The 25,064-nt window shown below is 38.3% G+C and overlaps 1 protein-coding gene and 1 long non-coding RNA gene across 6 annotated transcripts in view; one reads left to right on the top strand and one right to left on the bottom strand.

Annotated features, from left to right (window-relative positions):
• The window catches only part of LOC119467998, a 93,158-nt gene that overhangs the window by 31,373 nt on the left and 36,721 nt on the right, over positions 1 to 25,064 (top strand). The window lies entirely within an intron of this gene.
• The window catches only part of IL33 (interleukin 33), a 41,393-nt gene that overhangs the window by 8,998 nt on the left and 7,331 nt on the right, over positions 1 to 25,064 (bottom strand). For 4 of the 5 annotated variants that reach the window (XM_017506877.2, XM_017506875.2, XM_017506872.2 and 1 more), the window contains exons 2-4: positions 9,150 to 9,251; positions 961 to 1,086; positions 296 to 421 (exon numbers count right to left, since the gene is read on the bottom strand). In XM_017506877.2, coding sequence (XP_017362366.1) covers positions 296 to 421; positions 961 to 1,086; positions 9,150 to 9,240 — 343 coding nt within the window. In that variant the 5' untranslated portion in view covers positions 9,241 to 9,251. Of the gene's footprint in view, positions 1 to 295; positions 422 to 960; positions 1,087 to 9,149; positions 9,252 to 14,207; positions 14,353 to 25,064 lie in introns of those variants that run through there. The other variant, XM_017506873.2, reaches the window with a different exon arrangement.

Raw genomic sequence — 25,064 nt, 5'->3', positions numbered from 1 at the left:
AGACCTGAGTTTTGTTCCCAAAGAATAATATATTTTCACCAAAACTAATGACTATGAGATTCCAATCCATAGCAACCATTTCACGATAATGATGGAGTGCTAACTAGAGAATGCATGTGCATTATTAGATCAGCTGCCTTGCCTTGTTGGATGGACACATCAGTTGCAAATGGGCAGAAGTTTCTGGTACATGCTAAAGACATAGATTTGGGACTGCTACCTGGAATAGCACTTTCCAGGGTCCTGTGTCATACCTCCCTCCTCACTCCCACATCACCTCTGTAACCAGTCATACCTGGGATACTTGCAGCATGAAGTGCTTTAGCATATTTCGGGACCACTGATATATCAAAGGCAAAGCACTTCATGGTAGATTGCTGTTGACAGGCAGTGAGTACCAGGTGTTCTTTGTGCTTTCCACCTGCAGACCAGATGGGGTTAGGAGTGGACTGTCAATCCCCACTTTGCACAAACATTCCTTTGAAGATTCCCAGTTAAGGCTGCTTGCTGAGAGTAGTGATTGACTGCAGGGCTTTGGCCACCCCATAGTCCAAAGGGATCAGTACCTCCTGGTACCCCTTATACCTCAGTAGGGCACACTTGTCAGAGATCAGGAGGAAGAAAACTAGTCACCCAGAGTCTCAACACCCAAAAGGCAAACACTATTAACACTTAAACCTACCTCCTTTAAATTAAAAAAAAAAAACTTAAAAATATTGTGAACATATTTACATATAATGTTGTATCTTCTGTTTTCACTTAACATTATAACATAACCATTTCTGTCATGCTATTGAAAATTCTTTATATGCCCTTTTAAAAATAGCTAAAAAGCAGTTCATCATCCTATTTTCCAAAAAGAATCTTGAAGTGAGGAAAAGTAATTGCATATTTAAATGTGGTAAGTGAAGGCAAATAGACACCTATCATTATTGCCAGAGAATGTACAGTTCCTCTTACCTGTTTTCAGTGAAGGTCTTTTGGTGGTTTCTCTCATAAAGTAACAGGCCTCCTTTTTTATTGTAAGGCCAGAGCGGAGCTTCATAAAGTACGCATGGCAAACTTCTTTGGCCTTCTGTTTGGATTCTAAACAATTGAAAAACTTGTGAGACTGTTTCATTACATTCATCTTTATCCTTTTACAAACCCTGAGTGTAGCAGACCAAGAAAGCAAGTACAGGTTCACCATATCTTATCAGAAACCCTTGAGGCCAGCTGTGTTTCAAAATTCCAAGTTTTTTAGATTTTAGGATTGTAATGTAGAACATATAACTATACATACGTAGCATCCCAGAAGGGAGATTAATTTTTTAAATCTCAAAATCAAGATTAATTAATTTTATATTGAAACATAGGAAAATTTACACAAAGTGAAATAAAGACCTCATGTTAGTTCACATCAGGAGTTAACTGAGAAATGAGTTTAGGTTGTATTTTGCTGCCAAATAAGTTCTGAAAAACTTTAGGTTGTTAGAAAAAAATTTTGGTTTTCAGAATTCCATATGAGGGAATGTGAACCTATATCCAACATATATCAATCTTTGCCTAATTGAGGGGGATCTTTTACTCATACGAAATGTGCAATCTCTTCTCCTTATCTAGAATACACTTTTAATAATTTTGGAGGGATGGCTGAAGTCTACAAAGGTTATTAGTAATAAAATAACTACCATTTATTAAGTATCTATAGTGGGCCAACCACTGTGCTAATAATTTTACCCAGAAATTCTTCATCATAATGTTACAAGATAGACATTATTGTCCCAAATTTACAGACGATAATCTGAGGCTCTCAGGAGTCATGACACTTGCCCAACATTACAGGGCTGGTGAGAAGTTGTGACTGAAGTGTGTCTAAAATCAAGCCTATTCTTTCCATTACCATCCACTTACCACTGTCTAAGAAAATGCTACACTACAATTTGAGGGACTAACAAAATGCACATTCAAATTAGTCAAAGTAAAAACGTTATTATTCAGTAATTGTTTCATTTTGCTAAAGGAAAATCTAAGTCTCAAAAAGAAAATTAAATTTGCTACCTGGAAAATCATAAAAAGCCTTTCAGAATCAGTTAGAAAAGAAAATTGTAACACATGAGTCATAGGATCTCAATTTTTAACATTATGTAGTAAATGAATTATCAAGCAATTTATACAATGAAGTCAAATTTCAATTAGTCACAGTAATTCAGAAAATTAATTATTTGTGACTTTGGGATCCATTTTATGAATCAAAAAAAAAAACTCTCCAGAGGATTTGCCTTCCTAAAATAATGCTTTTTAAAGATAAGTGGGACACTTTTGTTAGCTATTATTTTGAATTATCCACATCTTGCTTCCAATTCAGATGAGTAGGTACCTTTAACTCCAACTGATTTAACAAGGGAAGACCACTTAATTATATTTATGTACACTCTGGAACTCTCTACCGTTGATTCACAGTTCTGAAATATCAACTGTGGTATCTTGCATTTATACTGTAGTGCTTTTACACTTACAAAGGTATTTCACAAAGAAAACTAGTGCCAGAGCCAGCATTGTATTTGTTCTCCTCGCAAGTAATTTAACACAATACTTTATTGAGTATTGTTAATTTGTTTTCTGCCACTATCACAGAATATCACAGACTTGGTAATTTATAAAGAAATGTATTGGCCAGGTGCTGTGCTCACACCTGTAATCCCAGCCCTTTGGGAGGTTGAGGCGAGAAGATTTCTTGAGGCCAGCTGTTTAAGACCAGCATGGGCAACAAAAAATTAAGCCTCTGTCCCTACAAAAAGTTAAAAAAAAAAAATAGCTGGGCATGGTGACCTGCTCCTATAGTCTCAGCAAGTTGGGAGGCTGAGATCAAAGGACTGCTTGAGCCTGGGAGTTTGAGGCTGTAGTGAACTATAATCAGGCACTGCACTCCAGCCTAGGTGAGAGAGTGCACCCTTGTCTCTAAAAAAAGAAAAAAAGAGAGAAATTTATTTCTTACACTTCTAGAGGCAGGCAAATTCAAGGATATTATGCTGGCATCTGGTAAGGATAATCTGATGGTGGAAGGCAGAGGAAATCGGGTGAACTCACTTTTATAACAAGCCTGGTCTCTTGATAACCAAACCATTCCCATGATAACAGCAGTAATCTGTTCATGATGATAGAGTTCTCATGACCTAATTACATCTTAAAGATCTGACCTCTAAACACTGTTACAATAGTGATTAAATTTTAACATGTGTTTTAGTGGAAACATTCAAACCATAGCAACTATACCATATTGTCTTTTCAGAGCTAAGAGGCATAAGATGATAACTGAAAGCATGCTCACTCCTTATATTCTTTATATTGTAGTCAGCATCACATGGGAACATGATAGGCATATCTAATACTGAGTGTGGACTCTGTGGGGAACAGGATATCAGTCTTGGGTAGTTAAAAGTGAGGATCACAATATTGAGGAAGTACTGAGGTTATAGAAGCCCTTAGGAGATAAGAAGAGAGTTAAAGATATAGGTGAGGGGGATAGCATTTAGTAGGACAAGCACTGGGTATTGTTCAAGGATGGGGGTTACTACATTTGAAGTATTGAAAACACTTTGCATCAGAATTTTGAAGAACATATGCTTTGGTGTTCTGGGCAGCTGAAAGTGTGAGGGTTGTCTTCTGGAGAGGAAAGTGCAAAGGTGGCATGGGCATGTGGAGTCTGCAGGAGAGAGCATTCCACTGGGGTCAAAGAGCCAGCTCAAATGTATGTAAGGGCTGCTACCACTTTCTATGTCTCTATCCTGCCTGCTCCCTCAGGGCAATGGCTTACTACAAATTTTAAGAAAATTCTCATAGCTTATTTCATCATAACAGCAACATGAATCCCTCAGGGATTTCTGCTGAGTAAATGGGAAGGGGCCTGGAAATCTTTCCATAATTCTGCCACTCAGAGAACCAGACTATGGCTGATAGAAATCACAGAGGTGAATCACTCCATGTTTCATTTCTTCCCCAAGCATGGATTTTACCAACATTTCTTCTTACTGCTTACTACCCTTAACCTGTCTGTGGCATTGGACTCTCAGGACTATTTCTTTCTTTGAATCCCTCTTTCCTTATGCCATGTCACCAGTTTCCCTAGGTTCTTCTTGTTTCTCTCTTACTAGTGCACCTTGTCTCTTTGTTAGCTATTCTTCTTCTGTCTGCTCATAAATGTTGGTGTTCCTCAGGGTTTTGTCTTTCTCTTCTTCTGTCACTCAACTTGCTTCCTGGACAATCATGCTTGCTCCAATGACTTCGATCACCTTTTTAGAGGCGGATGACTCCTCAAACTGTAACTCTACCTTTGGTCTTTTTCCTGAGCTTTCTATCTGTTGTTCTTTCTCCACAAGGCATTTTGACCCAGCTACCTTAACACATCGCTGTCTCTTTCTGTGTATATCTTTCTGAATTCTGGACATCTCTATCTGGGTGACCTGCAGCTACCTAAAATTAAAATATACTGGTCTTAGTCTGTTTTCTGTTGCCAAAACAGAATATAATGAACTGGGTAATTTATAAAGAAAAGCGTTTTATTTGGTTTCTGGTTCTGGAGGTTAGGAAATCCAAGATCAAGGGGCTGCATCTGATGAGGGCCTTCTTGTCATGTCATCACATGGTGGGAGGCGTCACATGCTGAAAGATGTCACGTGAGACAATGAAAGGATGGTGGCTGAACTTCATCAATTTTATCAGAAACCCAATCCTGCAATAACTAACCCACTCCCATGACAATGGCATTAATCCATTCATGAGGGCAGAGCCCTTATAATCTAATCGCCTCTTAAAGGTCCTACCTCTTAATATTATCACAATGGCAAATTTCAACATGAGTTTTGGAGGGAATATTCAAACCATGGCAGTACTTATAATAAAAATTTCTTTATCTTTTTCTACCTTGATATATTTCTCCTGAATTACCTATCTTGAAAAATAACTCTCTATCATTATCTACCCAATTCTTAAATAAAAAAGCTGAGAATCATTCATTTTTCCTTCTTTCCATTCTTACAATTTATTCAATCTGTCATTAAGTCTTATTGATTTCACCTTCTGAATATATCTGAAATCTAGTCCATCCTCTCTATTCTGTTGTCTTAGGTCGTGCCTTCATCATTAGTACCCTGGATGAATGTGGTAGACCTCTAATCAGTTTCTGTTTCTACTCTTGCCTCCTCACTTTATCATCACACAACTATCATCACACTTCACCAATGTGATCTCTGTAAAGTAAAAATATTTTATCATTCCTCAGTTCAACATTTTCAGTGATTCCCTACTGTCTACAGGATAAAGTCAAATCTCCTTTAGTATAACAGAAAATCTTCTACGGGTAGACTCACACTAAAGGAGTTGATCTCTAATCAGTTCTAGCCAACTACTGCCATGCAAGATATGGATCCAGTGTTTCTAGATCTTTGGGTTTTTTGAGAGAAACTATATACATTTAGATTTCATTAAAAATAAACTAATTTTAAGAAAATTGACTCAATTAGGAACATCAATAACACAATTAAGTCCTAATAAAATACTCCTGCTTGATGGATCTGTCTCAAGGGTCCCATGTTGTGACCTCTGGCTAGATCCATGAGTAAAGGTGGCTGAATTTTTAGGGAGGAGAAAGTGTTGACGGATGTAGGGGAGAGAAAGTAGGAGAAAAGAAAACCCTGACCCTGGGAAGTAGCTTCCTGGAAATTGGTAAGGGACAAGTTGTGAGAGAAGCTTTCCTTCAGGTCAAAAAGTCCTGCACCCTGTTGGCATTAGAAGCAAAATGCCCTGGGAGTGACCACACTCATGTGGGACTGACTGTGGTGATACCTGCAGTGGTTGGCTACTATGTTTTGTGGCATTGTGAACTGTGTCTTGTGTTAGATCCTGGTAGCTCAAGATAAGAGAAGGAATTAAATGTGCTTTCTTGCCTTGTTTCTTGGGATCTTAGAGCAGAAGCTTATTTAGAAAAACAAGATATGACATATCTTGCATTCTGAGTTGAGAAGCGGTTTACACCTGTCATATACCCCAGAGATATCTGTCGAATTTTTCACCAGGATTGTTTAAATAATGACAGTTTTAATGCAGTAGCTCTATCTCCTCTGCCTCCATCTGTGGGTTTGCTTTCTATGATTTCAGTTACCCGCAGTGAAATACAGTAAGAAATTTTGAGAAAGAGAAAGAGAGAGAGAGAGCGCAGATATTCACATTACTTTCATTACAGCACATTGTTCTAATTGCTCTACTTTTTTATTAGTTGCTATTGTTAATTTCTTCCTGGTCCTAACTTATAAATTAAACGTTATCATAGTTATGTATCTGCAGGAAAAAAACATAGTATATATAGGATTCGGTACTATCCACAGTTTCTTGGTACATATTCCCTGCAAATAAGAGGGGAGTACAATATTAAACTGAGCCAATATTATTGGAAAGAAAGATCTGCTGAGGCACAATTAAAATAATGTGATGTGCACACTGGGGGCCTGTTGTGGGATGGGGAGCTAGGGGAGAGATAGCAGGGGTAGGGAGATTGGAAAGGGATAGCATGAGGAGAAATATCTAATGTAGATGACAGGGGGATGGATGCAGCAAACCACCATGGCACATGTATACCTATGTAACAAACCTGCATGTTCTGTACATGTACCCCAGAACTTAAAGTGTAATAAAAAATGTGATGTGGAGATTATTTTTGTCACTGTGCTCTAAATGGCATAGATAAGTAGTTAGGACCATTGTTCCCTTAAAGGAGGGGTATCATTTTAACTTTTGTATCAACGCCACCAACTCTGGCATAAACTCTAGCCCACTTTCATTCCAGTGTCTATAAAGAGCTGGCATTTCCTGAGATACAAAGAAAATGCATTCTTTATTGAGAGGCAATTTAGGAATGTAAAGTCAATGAGTCACTGTTTCTACGGAGAGCATTTTGACTCAGCTACAAATAAAAGGATTAATTTAGCTGTGATTTCCTGGTTGTTCAGAAACCATAGTCAAATTAGTGCTTTCTCTGGTCACCAAAGAACAGTGTGGGTGGGCCAGAGCCTCAGGGAAGACAGAATGAGACAGAAATGATATTAACACTACTTTCTCTTCTAGCCTTAAAGATGTACAGAGAAATGGAAAGGAGCATGAAGGACAAGGATATGCCAGTCCCTCCCACCATCATTCCTTATCCTCCATCTTCTTTCCCGTCTGCCAGGACTCTGTTTACTTTATTTTGTGTTACTGCTCCCATATGAAAAACATGATTCTAAAATTGAATGCTTCCTGCCAGGTGCAGTGGTTCATGCCTGTAATCCCAGAACTTTGGGAGGCTGAGGTGGGTGGATCACTTGAGATCAGGAATTGAAGTCCAGCCTTGCCAACATGGTAAAACCCCATGTTGACCAAAAATATAAAACATTAGCCAGGCATGGTGGTGTGTGCTTGTAATTCCAGCTACTTGGGAGGCTGAGGCAGGAGAATCACTTGAACCTGGAAGGCAGAGGTTTCAGTGAGCTGAGATTGCGCCACTGCACTTTACCCTAGGAGACAAAGTGAGACTGTCTCAAAAGAAAAAAAGTAAAAATAAATAAATAAATTTGCATACTTCCTTCCTAGGACAGACAATTTTAAGGATCAAAAAGTTAAACAGCCCTTTAATCTCAAAGCTATAACTGCCATCTGACTTTATTTACCTTCCATCTTATTACAAACTCTGAGTTTGCAGCTAGATAGACTTGAGCATTATTTGTTGTTTCTGCTTTATTTCTATGGTTTGGCTTTGGCTGATTTGGTCCCACCAAGTCTCTTGTTGAAATATGATCCCCAATGTTAGGGGTGGGGCCTTGTGGGAGGTATTTGGATCGTGGGGTGGATCCCTCATGAACAGCTTGGTGCCATTCTCACAATAGTGAATTCTCACTCTTAGTTTGCAAGATGACTGGTTGTTGAAAAAAGATTGGTCCCTCCTCTCCTGTTTCTCCTGCTTCTATTCTCTCCGTATATGACCTATGCACATACTGGTTTCCCTCCCCTTTCCATCATGAGCAGAAGCAGCCTAAAGCCCTCACCAGAAGCAGATGCTAGCACCATGCTTCTTGTACAGCCTGCAAAACTGTAAGCCAAATAAACCCTCTTTTGCCTTTTCCCATTTGCCCAGAGAATAATTGCTGGCAGCGCTTACAACTGTGGTGTTTACTCTAAGACAACTTTGCCACGAAAGATCCCGCTTTTATTATTATTTTTACATCTCTCTAGTATATCAACTTTGGAAACAAAAGATGTCTTTCTATTTAGTATTCTGCTTTTAGTAGTGGTGGTTATTTTCATTTATAAAATATAGTAATTTTTGATTGCTGAAAGTGTCAAATCCTAGAAAATGTAGCATTCCTACTTGTGATATTAACATTTTTGAACAGTTCTTTAACAGTTGTTGGCTGAAATTTCATTTAATGAATCTGATTTTTTTTCCGAAATAGACAATGCTGATGGTAGTTCTGTTTAAATAACTCCAAGAACAGTTTTTATATTCTATTTCTGCACTGAAAATCACATTTGCTTTGGCCTCAAAGAGATATTTATGTAAAATTAAAATAAGCACTGGCAGCAAGCTTTGCCTTTTTTTTTTTTTTTTCTAAATGGGAAAAGGGTTAAATTACCCAGCCTCGGGTATATTTTTATGGCAACACAGATGGACTGAGATGATTAGTCAAATATCTTCACTTGTTACTCTCTTCATCAGTAGTGGCAAGTCAAGACCACATGCCTGATACCACCAAAGGCCTTAATGAATGTTTGTTGAATGAAAGTGGATCTGCTTAAAACTTTGCCAGTTTATCAGGGAAAGGTTTTGGGGATTTGGTGGCAGGAGGTATGTGAAACAAGAAATCGTTGATATAAAAGGCTATAATCAAGTTTATCACTACTCACAGGTTCAGATGATCTCAGCTATTTCTGCCCTGTGATGTGTTAAACATGCCAAATTGGTTATATATGGTCTATTTAAAGCCAGTCTGCTGCATTATACCCTTATGTGTCATTCCTTTTGATTTCAGTTCTTGTATTCTTAGATTTTGATCAGATAGCATTATAAACATTGGAATAGTAAAGATTTGATAACCGATAAAAATAGTGTGTAAAATGTTCAGAGATACTTAAGTCCTTACTTCCCAGTTTGAAACACAGGGCTTTGCTTGCTGTGTTCTTCCGCTTGGCTGTGGAAATTCTGTTGGTTGAGTACTTCATTTTAGGCTTCATTTTTCAGGCTTCTGTTGGATTAAAATATAACATGAGTTTATTTGTCTCAACTTGAAAACAAACAGAAACAACTGTGGCTAGCTCAGTACCAAATTGGTAATATAACCATAAAGAGGAAATAATTATTTCAGTAAAGTTTAAACATGGTATTCTTTTTTTTTTTTTTTAAATGGAGCCTCACTCTGTTGCGGAGGCTGGGGTGCAGTGGTGCAATCTTGGCTCACTGCAACCTCCACCTCCTGGGTTCAAGCAATTCTTCTGCCTTAGCCTCCCGACTGGCTGGTACTATAGGCACGTGCCCCCAAGCCAGGGTAATTTTTTTGTATTTTTAGTAGAGACGGGGTTTCACCGTGTTAGCCAGGCTGGTCTCGATCTCATGACCTCGTGATTCACCCACTTTGGCTTCCCAAAGTGCTGGGATTACAGGCATAAGCCACAGGGCCCAGCCCAACATAGTATTCGAACTATGCATTCATGCTAGGATATGGTACTCTGCACTGCACTATGAGGCTTTGGTCAATAGGCTGCATCTTTAATGGTGGTCTCACAAGATTATAATGGAGCTGATAAATTCTTATCACCTAGTGGTGTTGTAGCCATCATAACATCCTAGAACAATTCATTACTTGCATGTTTGTAGTGATAGTGGTGTAAAGAAACCCACTGCACTGCCAGTTATATAAAAGTATAGCACATGCAATCATGTATCGTGTATAATACTTGGTAACAAATGACTATGTCACTGGTTTATAATTTGCTATACTGTACTTGGTACAGTTATTGTAGATTGTATTCCATTTACTTATAAAAAACGTTAATTGTAAAGCAGCCTCGGGCAGGTCTGTCAAAAGGTATTCCAAAAGAAGACATCGTTATAGGAAATGACAGCTTCATGTGTGTTATTGCCCCTGAAAAACTTCTGGTAGGATGAGATATGGAAGTGAAAGACAATGATATTAATGATCCTGACCCTGTGTAGCCGTAGGCTAGTGTGTGTGTGTTTGTGTCTTAGATTTTAAGGAAAAAGCTTAAAAAGTAAAAAATTAAAATTGAAAAAATTTAAAAATAGAGGAAAGCTTATAGAATAAGGATATAAAGGAAGAAATTTTTGTATGGCTGTATGATGTTTGTGTTTTAAGCTAAGTGTTATTACAAGAGTCAAAACATTTAAAAAATTAAAGGCTTATAAAGTAAAAAAGTTATAGTAAGGAAAGTTAATGTATTATTAAAAAAAGAAAAAAACTTTTAAATAAATTTAGTGTAGCCTAAGTGTACAGGGATCATAAAGTCCATCGTCGTGCACAGTAATGACCTAGGCCTTTACGTTCACTCACTGCTCACTCATTGACTCACCTAGACTCATTTCCCAGTCCTGCAAGCTCCATTCATGGTTAAGTGCCCTGTACAAGTGTACCATTTTTTAATCTTCATACTATATTTTTACTTTCTTTACTTTTTCTGTGTTTAGATATGTTTAGATACACAAATACCGCTGTGTTAGACTTGCCATTTTATAACCTATTCTGTCTGAAGTCTACAACCTGAAGGCTTCCTCTGCAAATAAGCACTTTGGTTTCCATAATCGTTTATTTTAACCCAGACATTCCTTTCTATTGATCCCAGTTGACTGTAGTCTTTTATCCCTCCTTCATCTCCCAGCTGGAACCCTCCACCCCACGTTGCAAGTTGTCCCACCTTTCTGGACCAAACGAATGTATTTTTTAAATGTATTTGATTGAAGTCTCATTTCTCCCTAAATGTGTAAAACTAAGCTGCACACCGACCACCTTGGGCATGTGTTCTCAGGACCTCCTGAAGTCTTTGTCACGGGCCATGGTCACTCATATTTGGCTCAGAATAAATCTCTTCAACTATTTTACAAAGTTTGACTCTTTTTGTAGACAGTGGAAATATTGGTACTGCAATTCTGAGACTGTTTTGTTATACTTTAGAGGAAATAAGTAGATATGTTACATGGTGTTTGATTGTAAGGGAAAGGAGATACAAACATAAAATAAAAGAAGTCATGAGAAAACCTGTGGAATGTTAAATTTGTGTCAGCAATATCAATGTGCCCATATCTTAGTTTCTTAATACTTTCTCAACTAAAAGGAACCACAGCTCCAGATCTGGAGCTGGTAAAGTAGTGGTGAACATGGAACATCCTGTTGTGTCAGAAAGCAGAGTCACTAAAAAACTAGTGAGGTTGTGTCAGAAGCATATGCATGAGCCACTGGGAAAGATCTCCTGCTGGCCGAACTTGCCACAATTTGAGGATCAAAAAGAATAATGGTGGTAATTGACTATAAAGCATTTAAAGAAATCCACAAGTTCACAGTGTTTCTCAAGAATTCAATGAACAGGGAGAGATCTACTCATTATAGAAGGAATGATAGAATTGAAACTGGCCTCATTGTCTGGGGTACCACCTGGAGTTCTTAATCTCATGACTGAGGTAATCAAGGAATGCGGACATACCAAGGGTGAGGTTAAAGCAAAAGTTTAATAAACAAAAGAAACAGAGAAAGCTCTCTGTGGCAGAGAGGGGTCCTGAAAAAGGGTTGCTATTCTATAGTGGAATACAAGCGTTTTTACAAAGGAGCTAGTAGGGAGGGGGTGCTTTATTTATATAAGGTATGACAAACTGGTTAGGACTAGATGTGTCATCTGCAGAAGATGTGAATTCCTGACAACCCCAACCCTTTCCTTCTAGTGTTCAAGTGAGCTGGTAGCCTAAGTTACTCCATGTTGTTTGACTTCCCTTACTATGCATGTGTTAGGGGTTAGAATCCTCCATTGTGGGCATGGCTAGCTCAGTGTAACTCCTCTTATCTGAGTAGCTATAGGCATGTTCCAAGCAAGCCCTCCTGAGCAAGTATCCAAAAAAGGAATGTGTTCACTGAGGCCCACTGAATGTATATGAAACTTGCTGATTACACAGAAGGCGCTCTTGTGCTGGAGCTTGCTTCCTAATCTATGTTCGCAGCTCGGTCTCTCAGGCTACTCTTTGTTAGAAGAAAAGTTCTGCCAAGGACTTTGCCCTAACTATCTGCCTAGCTGTTTTTTTCCCTCTTTCTCTCTCAGAATTAGACAAATCACTATCTTGCAACCCCCAATTTAATACTTGATTCAAGCGAGGAATGTCAATTGATGCAATACCTTGATGATCATGCTAGGTCACTGTGTCATACTGAAAAAACAGGGAGTTCTGTTTCATAAATTGCAAAAAATTCCACATTCTTTTAGTATGATTCTGCAATCTGGCTTCAGCATCAGGGTGTGACACTATTGCAGTGGTTTGTGGAGAGAGCAGGACTCCTTCTCTAGGCTTAAACTCTCTGACATTGCCTGAAATTCTATCAATAATCATTGCTGCTTCTTTTTAAGTATTGGCCTCTTGTTTTGCTACATTATAAACAAGCAAACCAAATTATCCCAGCAGTGGTTACAACTTAAATCTCTTACAAACTTCATATGAATAATCTCTTCTAGCAGTCAAAAGAGGAACATTGAATTCCTGGGTTAGAGGACTCATTACAAGATAAACTTTATGCACACTTATTTTGTCCCTGGACAAACCTCTGGAGGCTGAAACTCCAAATGATCTTGTCTAGGTAGAACTGCTGTAACCATATGTGCGTGCTACCTGTTTACATCCAGTCCCATGTGCAAAATCCTCAATGGTCAGCCAGTTGAAGACTACCTATTCTGCCTCTCAATCTTGCCACAGGAGTAAATGTTGTGCTCCCACAGCTTAAATACTTCACATTAACCCTTATTTTCTCCCTTGGATTCTCCCACCTTTGTTGATAAAGAATGCTTAGAAGCAGAGGATCTATGTATCATTTTACTGAGTCCCTAACTTTACGGAGGAGTAGACTAAAACTCTGAAGATTAAGTGCCTTGCCTAGGATTATGAAACAGAGCCAGAAACAGAATCTAGCCTCCTGACTTCCATGTTGCTGCCAGTACTTTCCTATCATGTCTCCCTCCATTCTTTCTCTCCCTTTTCTCCTCAAAATAGGAAAAAAATAATCAGAACTGGGAATTTAACTCCAAACACTCAGCCTTTCTTATATACAAAGCAATTGTCCAACTTATTTGAAATAATAAATTTCTCTATATGGTAGTTAGTTTGCAATCACACATTTGGAATAATAAGATAGGGAACCTAATTGTAGTTACATTTTAACTTGTACATAAAATAGTTTATATAGTACCCTACACAGTAGATAATGAAGTAACACTTTACTAAGGTAAAAATTACATTGCCATTATGTTGTTTTCTCTTTTACCCAAGGATACTTATATCCTAGAAAAAACAATTATTCGTCATTAAAAAAGTTATTTTTTCTTTCTTATAATCTTAGAATATTTTAATAAAAAGTTACATTTTCAAATAAATATAGGAAATGTTTTAGTCTACATCTTATCTCTTGGAGAGTCAGACTCATGTTAGCATAGAAAAAGTGTTGATTGTCCTTTATTGAAGAATCATGGGTACCTTTGCTTAATTAATTGTTTTCAGTAGTTATTTGATCTCATAACCTTTTTCTCCCCTCTTAGCCTCATGGACTAGTTTGAGAGAATGCACTTAGAAGAATGTTGCCATAAACCAGTATTAGCTTGCATAATTTAAGATAGAGAAACTTAAAATACCACAATTAAATGAAGTCATTGGCACAGCGAAAGTCAACACCCTTTATAGAACCACATGATAAGTTAAAAGCATAGTCAGGAAATATTTCCAAATCCTATTCTGAAAAAGTATTTTCTTTAAATAACCTGCAAATTCTTTGCTTTGATCACTCTTTTCACCATTTTTTTTAGACTAAAATTTACTCAATACTCTCCTGTTTTTACATCAGAAATATTTCGGAGCATATAGCAATTTAAACTAGTTCTTTTTTGCTGCTATTCCCAGTGACATACAGTAAATATCCCTGCACACTGGTTATGATACTCACCTAAGTTACAAAGTGCTAATCTCAGATGACGTGGTTTCCTGTAGTCAGCAATTGTATTAGTTAAGGCAGTTACATCCCAGTTGTACTTATATAGACACACACACATGGATTATGCAACATTGCATGACAGCATTTGATGTATGAGGCAATGCAGATGGAGCTAGTTAAAAATGCATTAGAACGTGTGGGAGCTTGTATTCTTGCTATCGTCAGATCCTAAACAGGGATTATTTTAGCTATAACACTTTCATTTCATTTTATTTTGAGACAGAGTCTCTCTCTGCTGCCAGGCTGGAGTCCAGTGGCACAATCTCAGCTCACTGCAACCTCTGCCCCCTGGATTCAAGCAATTCTTCTGCCTCAGCTTCCCAAGTACCAGGAATACAGGTACGCGACACCACACCCAGCTAATTTTTTTGTATTTTTAGTAGAGATGGAGTTTCGCCATGTTGGCCAGGCTGGTCTTGAACTCCTGACCTCAAGTGATCCTCCTGCCTCAGACTCCCAAAGTGCTGGGATTACAAGTGTGAGTCACCACACCTGACCTAGCTGTAGCACTTTCAAAGAGTTATAGTTAGTTAATCATTCACTTTTATAAAATCTCTACAATACAGACTCTAGGTAGTGTTTATTGTATAATACATAATATAGAAGGAAACAGATTGTTCAATTTCCTTTATCTTTTCTAAAGAAAGCAGAATATGTTTTAAGTAATTCTTTTCTGATTATAGAAAGGATATATGTACACTTAGAAAATATGTAAATGACAGGAAAGTGTATGTGTTGTAGATCCTGTCATTCTTTTCCTATCTAAAAAGTTATACGCTTCTCTTAAAAAATAGAATCATTCTGCAAATACAAGCTTTTTCCATTTTCTAATTAACACTATATTATAAATATTTCTACATATTAGAAACATTCTTTACAAGTAATATCATAAATAGAATTCAATCATAGAAATATACCTTAACCAGTCTTTTATTGATTAACACTGGCTGTTGCCAGATTTTGTTTTTGTTTTCTAATATTGCCAGTGTTGCAATATTAGTTTTCTAATATTGATAGTTTGTGTGTGTGTGTGTGTGTGTGTGTAGGTGTGGGTGTGTGTGCGGGTGTGTGGGTGTAGGGGTGTGGGTATGTATTGTGATTCTTTGAAAATCTTTATAAGTTCATTGGTAGCATAAACTCCTAGTAGTGCAATTGCTGAATCAGAGGGTACCTGTATCTTATATATTGACAGATATTAATGAATTGACTTCCAAAAACTTGTATTAATTTACAGTTTCATCAACAATCCAGGTGAGTGCCCTTTTCTCCCTCCTCCTAGCAACAATGAGTGTCATTACCTTTGAAACGTTTGCCTTTCTAAAGAGTGTAAACTATCTTATAGTTATGAATTATATTTCTTTTATTTAGTGGGACTGAGCATCTTTTAAAAAATTATGTATTATCAATTTCTATAAATTATTGATTTTTAAGAACTGTATGTAAACTATGAAATTAGACCCTGTCTGTGATATGTGTTACAGCTTTTTCCCCCATGTCATTTATGTTTAGATTTTGCTAATGGCATTTTTTGGCCATACATAAGCTTTCAAATATTATGTGGTAAAATACAATCAGTGTTTTCTTTTAGAACTTCTGGTTTTGTGTTCTGCTTTAAAATACCTTTCCTCTTTTAAGATTATAAATTTTACTTATGATATTATCTAAAACTTCATTGTTTAATATTTTATATATAAATCTTTGATTGACTCACTATTACTTTTGGTATAAAGAATAAGTTAGGGCTAGGTGTGTGTCTCATGCCTATAATCCCCGTGCATTAGGAGGCCTAGGCAGGAGGACCACTTGAAGCTAGGAGTTCAAGACCAGCCTGGGCAACATAAAGAGACCCTGTCTCTACAGAAAATATTTTAAAACTTAGCTGGGCTTGGTGGTGTGCACCTGCTTTCTTAAGCCACTTGGTAGACTGAGGTGGGAGGATCACCTCAGCCTAGGAGTTTAAAGTCATAGTGAGCTCTGATAGCACTATACTCCAGTCTGGACCATGGAGTGAGACCCTGTCTCTAAAAATGAAAAAAATAAAAATAATGAAAAAGAATACATTTGGGATTTTTTTTCTCCCAAATACATTTGAAATTCAATTCAGACAAAGTGAAGTTTCACATGTTATGTTGGGACCAGTACGCAGAGGGCTATGACTGCTACAATAAGGAGTTTGAGTTTTATCCTATGGACAACATGAATCTTTTGAAAGTTTCTAAAGCAAAAGAGAAGCATCTTCTAGATTATGTTTTATGAATTTAATTTTATGTCTGTGTGAAGCACCATCTGAAGGAAGGAAAGAAGGGAGAGGGAGGAGAAAAGACCCGTTAGGAGGCCAATTAAAATAGCCCAGTCAAAAAGCAATGGGGACCTAGTGAGGACAATGTTAATAAGACTAATGAGGAGGGAAAGAGAATGATGAGTGCTACGGGTACTTCATAGAGTCCTTGCAGGTTGGTGTGAGTAAGGGCCCCAGAGATTCCGGTTCTAGTTCCACTAAGTTACGCAGTTACCAAGTGGCTGAGTCAGGATTAAAACCCAAGTCTCACTCCCAGTTTAGAGGCATGTCTACCACAATACATCCTCAGCTCTTTCTGGATCTGGGTGTGCCTGCTGTGGACTGGGAAAGAGGGGAAGCAGGGTGGTGAAGGGAAGTGACATAATTCCAGGGGTTAATAATAGGGAACTCAGGTGGGGAGGGACAGGGAGTGAGTTTGATGTCGGGCAGATGGAGTTTGAGGTACTGGAGGAACAGTTATATGGACAATTCAGCAGGGAGTGGGAACTGGGTGGCCAGAGGCCAAAATTACCATGTGGTATTTGTGAAGGCATGATAGTTAATTGTGAGGGAGTGAATGAGATTGTCTTGGCTGAGTGTGGAACAGGAAGAGAAAGCTGTGAGAAGACTAAACTCTGGGATATCTTACATGTAAGGAGAAAGAGGAGAAAAGAAGTTAGTAAGAAGACCAGACAGAGAAGCAGAAAAAAGAGTTCATATAATGAAGGCTAAGAGAGAACATTGTCTCAAAAAGCAGGAACAGTTGGTAATACTCATTATAGAGACCCAGTTGGAGATTAAGAGAACTTGGAGGGAGTCATTTAAGTATGGTGGGAATCTCAAAACAACTCCAGAGGACTGCACAGTGTGGAGGAGGAGGAAGTAAGACATTTCCAAGAAGTATAGTACAGTAATGAAAGGGAGCAAAGAAACAAAGAATGGTATCTTTACACAGTAGTGTGGAAAAGAGAAGATGCTACTTACTAGCTAGGTGATCTTGGGCAAGTTACTTGATATCTCTGAAGCCTCAGTTTCTTCTTCATAATAATGACAATTTTTATAATAATAACTGTTACAGTACCCATGATAGCTTCATAATAATTTGAACTTATTGTTGTAAGAATTAAATGAGAAGATATATTTTCAGCACCTAGCACAGTAACTGGTGCAAAGTAGAAACTCAATGTTTGTTATTATTGTCATTAATATTGATGTTTATATTGGGTTGTGAGACTTTTGAGTATGCTTCAATGCAGAAAGAAGGCAGCCTATGAAAAGGGGAAAACTTACATATTTCCAGAGGAGACAGAGAAGAGAGGGGGAAAGAATATGAGTGGAAGGATTGGCTTTGAAAAGAAGGAGGCACACTTATTCCTGCAGGAGAGGAGGAACTAGTGAGAGAATAAGAGAAGATGTGAAGTTTTAAGGCCTAGGGATGTGAACTTAAGGGTCTTATAAAATGGCTTCAATCTGTGTATTGTAGGTTCTGAAAGAGTTACAGAAATTAAAAGAAATAAGCACTGATTTGAAGTTTTAAGGATAAGTGGAGAAAAATCTGAAACAGATCCTTAGAGAATATAAAAAAAAGAATTAACTTTGGAATACGGTGATACTGTTAGCATAGAGTTTCAGTTTTGGAAGATGAAAAAATGTTCTCGAGATGGAGGGTGGTGATGGTTGTACAAAAATGTGAATGTCACTGAACTGTACACTTAAAAATGGTCAAAATGGTAAATTTTATGTTATGTATGTTTTGCCACAATTTAAAAAAAAGATTCAAATAAAGAATTTTTAAAATGGAAGTAGAAGAAATAGAAAGATGGGAGTTTGTTCATAAACAGAAGAATTCCAGTGTTCCTTATCTTAGAGAGACATGTTCTGATGATGATGGTAGTCAGAATGAGATTTTTTGGGTGAACTGTTGAATAGTGTTAAGGAGTCATCAAAGCAAACAATGAAGTCACCAAAGGTGATAACAGCAGAGGCAACAGTAAATAGCAAAAGAGGTCAGGGTCCCTAGTGACCAGAAAGGAAAGACATTAGTGTAAATAACTGGGCCCAGGGTTGGGGTTGAGGTTAGAAAGACCTTTTCTATGGGGCCTGGGAAATGTGCACACAAAAAAATGGAGTGGGTTTTGAGAATATGACATCACTAGAGGAAAGTCACATTTTAGATAATCATAGGAAATGTGCTTTTGAAGGAAAAGGAGAGAGAGAGTAAGGAGTATGCATGTGTATGGGTGGGGAACATCCTAGAGGAAATGACACACATTTAAATTAGGAAAACAACCAAAAAGATTTTAATCTGTCAATAAATAACATAATAAATAAAATAATATAAGTAGAAATTTATTAGTTGGTCCTTCACCTCTGACCAATAACAACAATGAGAAATATTTGAGTTATTATTATTTTCAAAGTTGCAAATTTGTGTAATTGCCTCTTTGGCTGGAGAAATCTTCCAGAAACTTACATTCAACAAATACTGAATACCCATTACATGACAGGGACTGTGTTTTCCATGAGCATTAACTCATATGGTGCTGCATGAAAATTTTTATTTCATGTTGTCATGTTATCTACGTCTGATCAGCTGGAAAATCATTTATTGAATCACTAACCTTTTATATGTCGGGCAATGATCTTTGGTTTACAATTTCCCACTTTTAAAATGTTAATACCTTTAAAAATGTTAAGTTGGCTGTTGGCCTTTCTTCCTTTATTGTTAATTTTACTTTCAAAATAAATTCATTTAATCAGATTGATTTGCTATGATCAGTCTTGTTACAATGCAGAGTTTATGCGAAATTCTTACTAAAAATGCATACTCATTATGGAAAATTTAGATAATACAGAAAAGAGAAAGTTTGACCTTTGATATCCTAGAGAGTAGTTAAATTATTTTAAGAGGATTTAAATTAAAAGAATTTAGCTAAATTTTCTGAAAAGAATTTAACTAGGAATACAACTGGGAATTGTTGTAAAGAAATCCTAACCTCCCCCTGAGATCCGCAGGGTACAAATGATGCTGGATTTGCATCTGTTTGTACTACAGCACAAAGTGCTGCCTAAAACCATTAATAAATAAAATACTACTTCTAGCACTGGGCTGGGTGCTGGGATAGAGTACTGAACAAAGCAAACTCCCTTGCCCCCCCTGGAGTTTACTTTCTAATGGGGAGATTGAAGTTACTTACATAGTTGTACAAATATGTTATTAATAAGCAGTGATAAATAAGAATTGTACTGGTAAAGAAGGTAAAATAGAATGGTAGTAAGGTAGTGTAGTCTGAGAAGGTGACATTTAAATTGCACCGAAAGCACATGAGGAATATATGAAAGGGAAGAGACATGGGGAAGAGAAAACCTCAGGGTCAAAGGCCCTGAGATGGACAGAAGCCATAGTGCTCAGTAAACAGAGAGGGCCATTGTGGCTGGAGCAGAGCGGGCAATGGGGAGAGCATAATGTGAAGGGGTTGGAGACAGAAGGGGGCAGAAGCTCGGCTGATCTGGGCCCTGGAGGCCAGAGGAAGAAACTTGGATTTTATTCAGAGTGCATTGGGAAGCCAAAGAAGGATTTTGAATAACATGAGATGTAATTTGATTTTTATTTTTAAACTAGTGCTGTGGTTATCATGTGAGAAACAGATGGAGGGCAATAAGAGGGAAGGGATGAGACCAGCCAGGAGTCTGCATTAATTCAGATGCTTAATAATGGTAGTTGTGGTGATGATAATGACGATGGTAGTAGCTACAGTGTTTGGGTGTCTTCTGTAAGACTGATGCCCTACATATATTATCTTTAATGTCACTGTGATTCTGGAGTTTGGATATGATTGTCTCCCTTTTAGAAGTGAAGAAATAATGGCTCTTGCCAAAGGTCACATAGGTAAGAAGTAGCAAAGCCAGAATCTGATATTAGGGCTATATTGCTCTTTCTCTTAGTTTATGGGGAACATTGGTAGAATGGGGTATAATTGAATTCCAGGGCCTTATATGTCATTCACCACTTTGTCAAGCTTGCTTTCTCTTGAATGGGAAGAGGATCTATAAGCAGATAGTGGGATGAATGAACCTATTGCTGGGTACTGGAAGCAACACCAGTTGAACCAGTGGAAGAAGACTGACCCTGGCTGAAAGGGAGAGGAAATAGGGATCATGGCTAAGTTTGCCAACACAATATGACTTCATTGTGGGAGATTTTGCAAAGGGGTAGAAGTGAAAGCGAAGGGGGTGGGGAGCAAAGGGGAGGGTGTCACACCAATCCTCTACTCCCTTGGGTGTAGCAGTTTCACTTCTTTCTTAAGGGAGATTAGAATAAGTGATATGGAAGAAGGGAAAATGGAAATTTGGGGAACAATGAGACAGGAACCTCCTCATCAAACTGGATCACTTCCTGTCGCCTACCCCCGACCACTCTGAAGAGTTTCCATCTGCCACTTTCTTGGACCCTGGGAAGAACACTTCTCCCAGGGAAGGGAAGCACTCTATAAAGAAATCTAGTAGATCAATCTATGACTTAAGCCAAACCCCTTGTGAGAAGAGGGGAGGGATGGTGTGAGATTTTAGGGAAGCTTTCTTTTATGTCTTTAAAGGTAAACAGTACTCATCATTTGTAAAGCACTTCTATGCTTTGCCATGGTTTTCCTGAATATAGTCTTATCCAGTCATTTTTATACATTTGCACTATCTGCCCCATCAACCTTTCCAATCTTACCCCTCCCTCCATACTCTCTACCTTTAGACTCGTTAGACTGTTTACCATTCTTCAATTCACCATGCGCTTTCGCGCCTCCAGAGCTTTGCTCACACTATTCCTCTTGCTAGTGCTACCTCTTCCTTTTTGTCTGGGAAACTTCTGCTTAACCCTTGCAGCCCAATTAAAATGTTACCATTTCCCTGACAACCCACAATCAAGCCGACTTTGTTGTTTCCTCTCTTCCTTCCTTATATATTATATTTATGATAATATATTCAACTCTGTTTGTTTTCCTATCTCCTCCACTGCTGGGTTCTTGGGAATAAGAGTTGTGCTTTAGTCATCTTTTTTCCCCCAGAAATTATCCACAGCAGGCACTCAAGTGTTCTGTAATTTGGATCAGTCCTTACAGATACCCTATAAATTAAGGCAGGCATTGTCCACTAGGCAGATGTGGGCACCCTACCCAAATCCCAAAGATCTGCAGAGCAGTGGAGCTAGAATCCTAGGTTGAACTGTATGAAGTTGGCACTACAGCATTTTGACCTACAGAAATGACAGTTTTATATGCCTCAGTCTAATAGAACTCAAGTCTTCTTGTTCTTGGGTAAGTGCTCTTTGTAAAGCATTTTTAAAAGCTGACTCTTCAGCTGGCCTATGGCTCTGCAGCTTTAGTGTGACTGAACATTTCAAAGTACTCAATTTAAGTTGTTTTATTCCTCTCCTGGGCGCCTGCCCATGCCTCACATACTTTGGGGGCCTCAGTGGATCAAGTCTGTAGTAATCTTTGAAGAAGCAGAGGTAGACTGGCCTGCCCTTCCCAAGCTTAGACCCAGGATTTTCTCCCTTCCCTCAAGTCCCTGCAGCTCTCCAGGTCTCAGTTTCCTTGTCTTCAAAACATTTTCCTCCCTTTGACTCTTTCCTGTGCTCCTGTACAGGTTCCTCATTTAGCCCATTTCTTTCCTTCTCCCAGGGCCCCTTCTATACTGGCAGCTGCACCAGTTCCTTATTCACGCAGAGGATCCCATCCTCAGAAAACGCATACATTCTACCTCAGCCCTGTGACCTCCTCTTTTCTTTTCCACTAACCTTATAGCTGGACAAAATTACAGTGAAAAGAAAAGTCCACAGAGTCTGCAGCATTTTTTGTTTTCGTTTTTACTTGTTTTTTTTTTTTTTTTTTTTTATTTAAATATTTGAAATCTGATTTTTTTTTGAGACTGTGTGCTGCTCTGTCACCTAGGCTGGAGGGCAGTGGTATGATCATAACTGACTGTAGCCTTGAGCTCCTGGGTTCAAGGGATCTTCCTGCCTCAGTTTTCCAAGTAGCTAGGAATACAGGCGTGTGCCACCACACCGGCTAATTTTTTATTTTTGTAGAGACAGGGTCTTGTTTTCTTGCCCATTCTGGTCTCAAACTCCTGGCCTCAAGTGATCCTTCCATTTTGGCCTCCCAAAGCGCTGGGATTATAGGTGTGAGCCACCATGCCTGGCTGTTGTTTAATGGATTCAGAAAGCTCTCAGTGCTAGAAGAAAGCAGTGTATAGAAAAAAAATACAGCATGGAACAGACTGACCTTTGGTTTTAGTTTAACTCTAAAGTTGAGATCATTTTTTCTTTTACTTTTTAAGTGCATTTTACATCCAATTGGGCAAGTAATGTACAAATTATGAATTTAGTAAAAATTCAAAGGAGTGGCCGGGCACAGTGGCTCACGCCTGTAATTCCAGCACTTTGGGAGGCCGAGGCAGGTGGATCACGAGGTCAAGAGATTGAGACCATCCTGGCCAACATGGTGAAACCCCATCTCTACTAAAATGTAAAAATTAGCTGGGCATGGTGGCACGCACCTGTAGTCCCAGCTACTCAGGAGGCTGAGGCAGGAGAATTGCTTGAACCTGGAGAGGCGGAGGTTGCAGTGAGCTGAGGTCGCGCCACTGCACTCCAGCCTGGCTCTTGGTGATGGAGTGAGACTCTGTCTAAAAAAAAAAAAAGAAAAATTCAAAGGAGTATGAAATATTTAGCAGGAGCATGTAGAGTTAAATAAAAATTCTCCTGTATTTTTTTTGAGAGAGACAGAGTCTTGGTCTATAACCTAGACTAAAGTGCATAGCTAATTGCATCCTTGAACTCCTGGCCTCAAGTGATCCTCCTGCCTTGGTTACCCAAAGTGCTGGGACTAGAGGCATGAGCCACCGTGACTAGCTCTCCTGTATTTTTTTATAGTTAGCCCTTATGTAGTGTTTACTATGTGCCAAGACTGTACTAAGTGCTTCACATATTTAACTTATTCAGTTATTGCAGCAATCTTGTCAGGGTAGCATTATTATTATTCCTCTTTTATATATGAGGAAACCGAGGTACAGAGATATCAAGTAAATGCCCAAGGCCTTATAGCTGAAACCCCAAGCAAACATTTTTAGAGTACATGAGGTGCTTCAGGAAAGGGGTGGAGGAATCCAAATCTGTTGTGTTCCAGATCTTCCTCTAGCCCCTGCATCCAGTGCAGAAAACTCCTACCTAGAAAGTTTTCTAAGTAGAAGAGGTTTTGTTGGTAAGAAAACAAAATTAAAAGTTTGAAAATATGTCATTAGGCCCATGCCACCTGAATTATTTGACCCCGTAAGGTGGGTGATAGACTGAGGCCCAGTTCATACACCATCAGTGGTAGTCAAGCTAGAGAAGATTTAGTAGCATTATAAGGAGAAAGCCTTACACTTTATGGTTAGAAGAAGTTTTCAAAACATTGTAAAGAGTAGAATCCTTTTCTGAAAAAAAAAATCTTGCATGGAAGCCTAATAGATAAAAGAAGACAGAATCATTAATTTATTAATTTAAAGATGCTTCATAAGTTTACATTTATATTTATTCATTATAAAGATATTGAATCAAATATACTCTTTCCAGCATAATAATGGATTAGTTGCTATGTACAGCCCTCCTGATAGAAATAACTAAAATGCTGCAAGAAGTATTTTTAAATATTTTTTCAAACAATGTTGAGCTAGCATGAATGGGAGGCTAGCAGCCTTGGCTTTTTTCTAAAGTTGTCTGCTGTAGCCTAGACACAAAGAGGAAAAATTACGTAAAGTACCAGGAACAGGAGATAAAGCCCAGGATATGTCTGAGATGGGGAGTCTAATAGGAAGCTGCTGCATAAACCTAGTGTCTCAAAGGGCTACATTCACAATCGATATGTGATCAAGATAAATAAACTCCATTCACAAAAGGGAAGTCAGAAACCTTGATTGTCTCAACTCCAGCCCTAGCTAGAAGGAAACACATATCTCTAAGAACTTATATTCTCAGGGCAAGTCAGCCTCTACATTGGTTTATAGTCTGAAATCACACTACTTATGTGCTTCCAAAAGTCTGAAATAGAGAATTAAGTATAAAGTAGTTTTAGGTTGGCAGTGCCCCAAGGCAAATGGGAAAGGCAAACATAAATTTTATCTTGAAGAACTCAGCTGCTACACAAACCACCAAGCATTCCCACAGAAAAGCCTTCAGGACAAATGAGTAGCCTGCAATCAAAATTTGCAAAGCAAGCAAGAATACTAGGCACCATGGTGAGAACCCACAAAAGGAAAAGGCAGTAGAAACCAGCTACAAGTGCAGATTACCGGTAATAGTACTATTATCACTATTTTATTTTTGCAAAACAGTAAAACATCGGTCACGTTTGTTTACAAAAAATTTTGTGTAGGCCGGGCGCCGTGGCTCACGCCTGTAATCCCAGCACTTTGGGAGGCCGAGGCGGGTGGATCACGAGGTCAAGAGATCGAGACCATCCTGGTCAACATGGTGAAACCCCGTCTCTACTAAAACTACA

The sequence above is a fragment of the Cebus imitator genome, unplaced genomic scaffold, assembly GCF_001604975.1.
Source record: "Cebus imitator isolate Cc_AM_T3 unplaced genomic scaffold, Cebus_imitator-1.0 Scaffold364, whole genome shotgun sequence".
In the NCBI taxonomy this organism is placed as follows: Eukaryota; Metazoa; Chordata; class Mammalia; order Primates; family Cebidae; genus Cebus; species Cebus imitator.
Note: the sequence above shows the minus strand (reverse complement) of the source record. Positions and strands in the feature narration are given on the sequence as shown.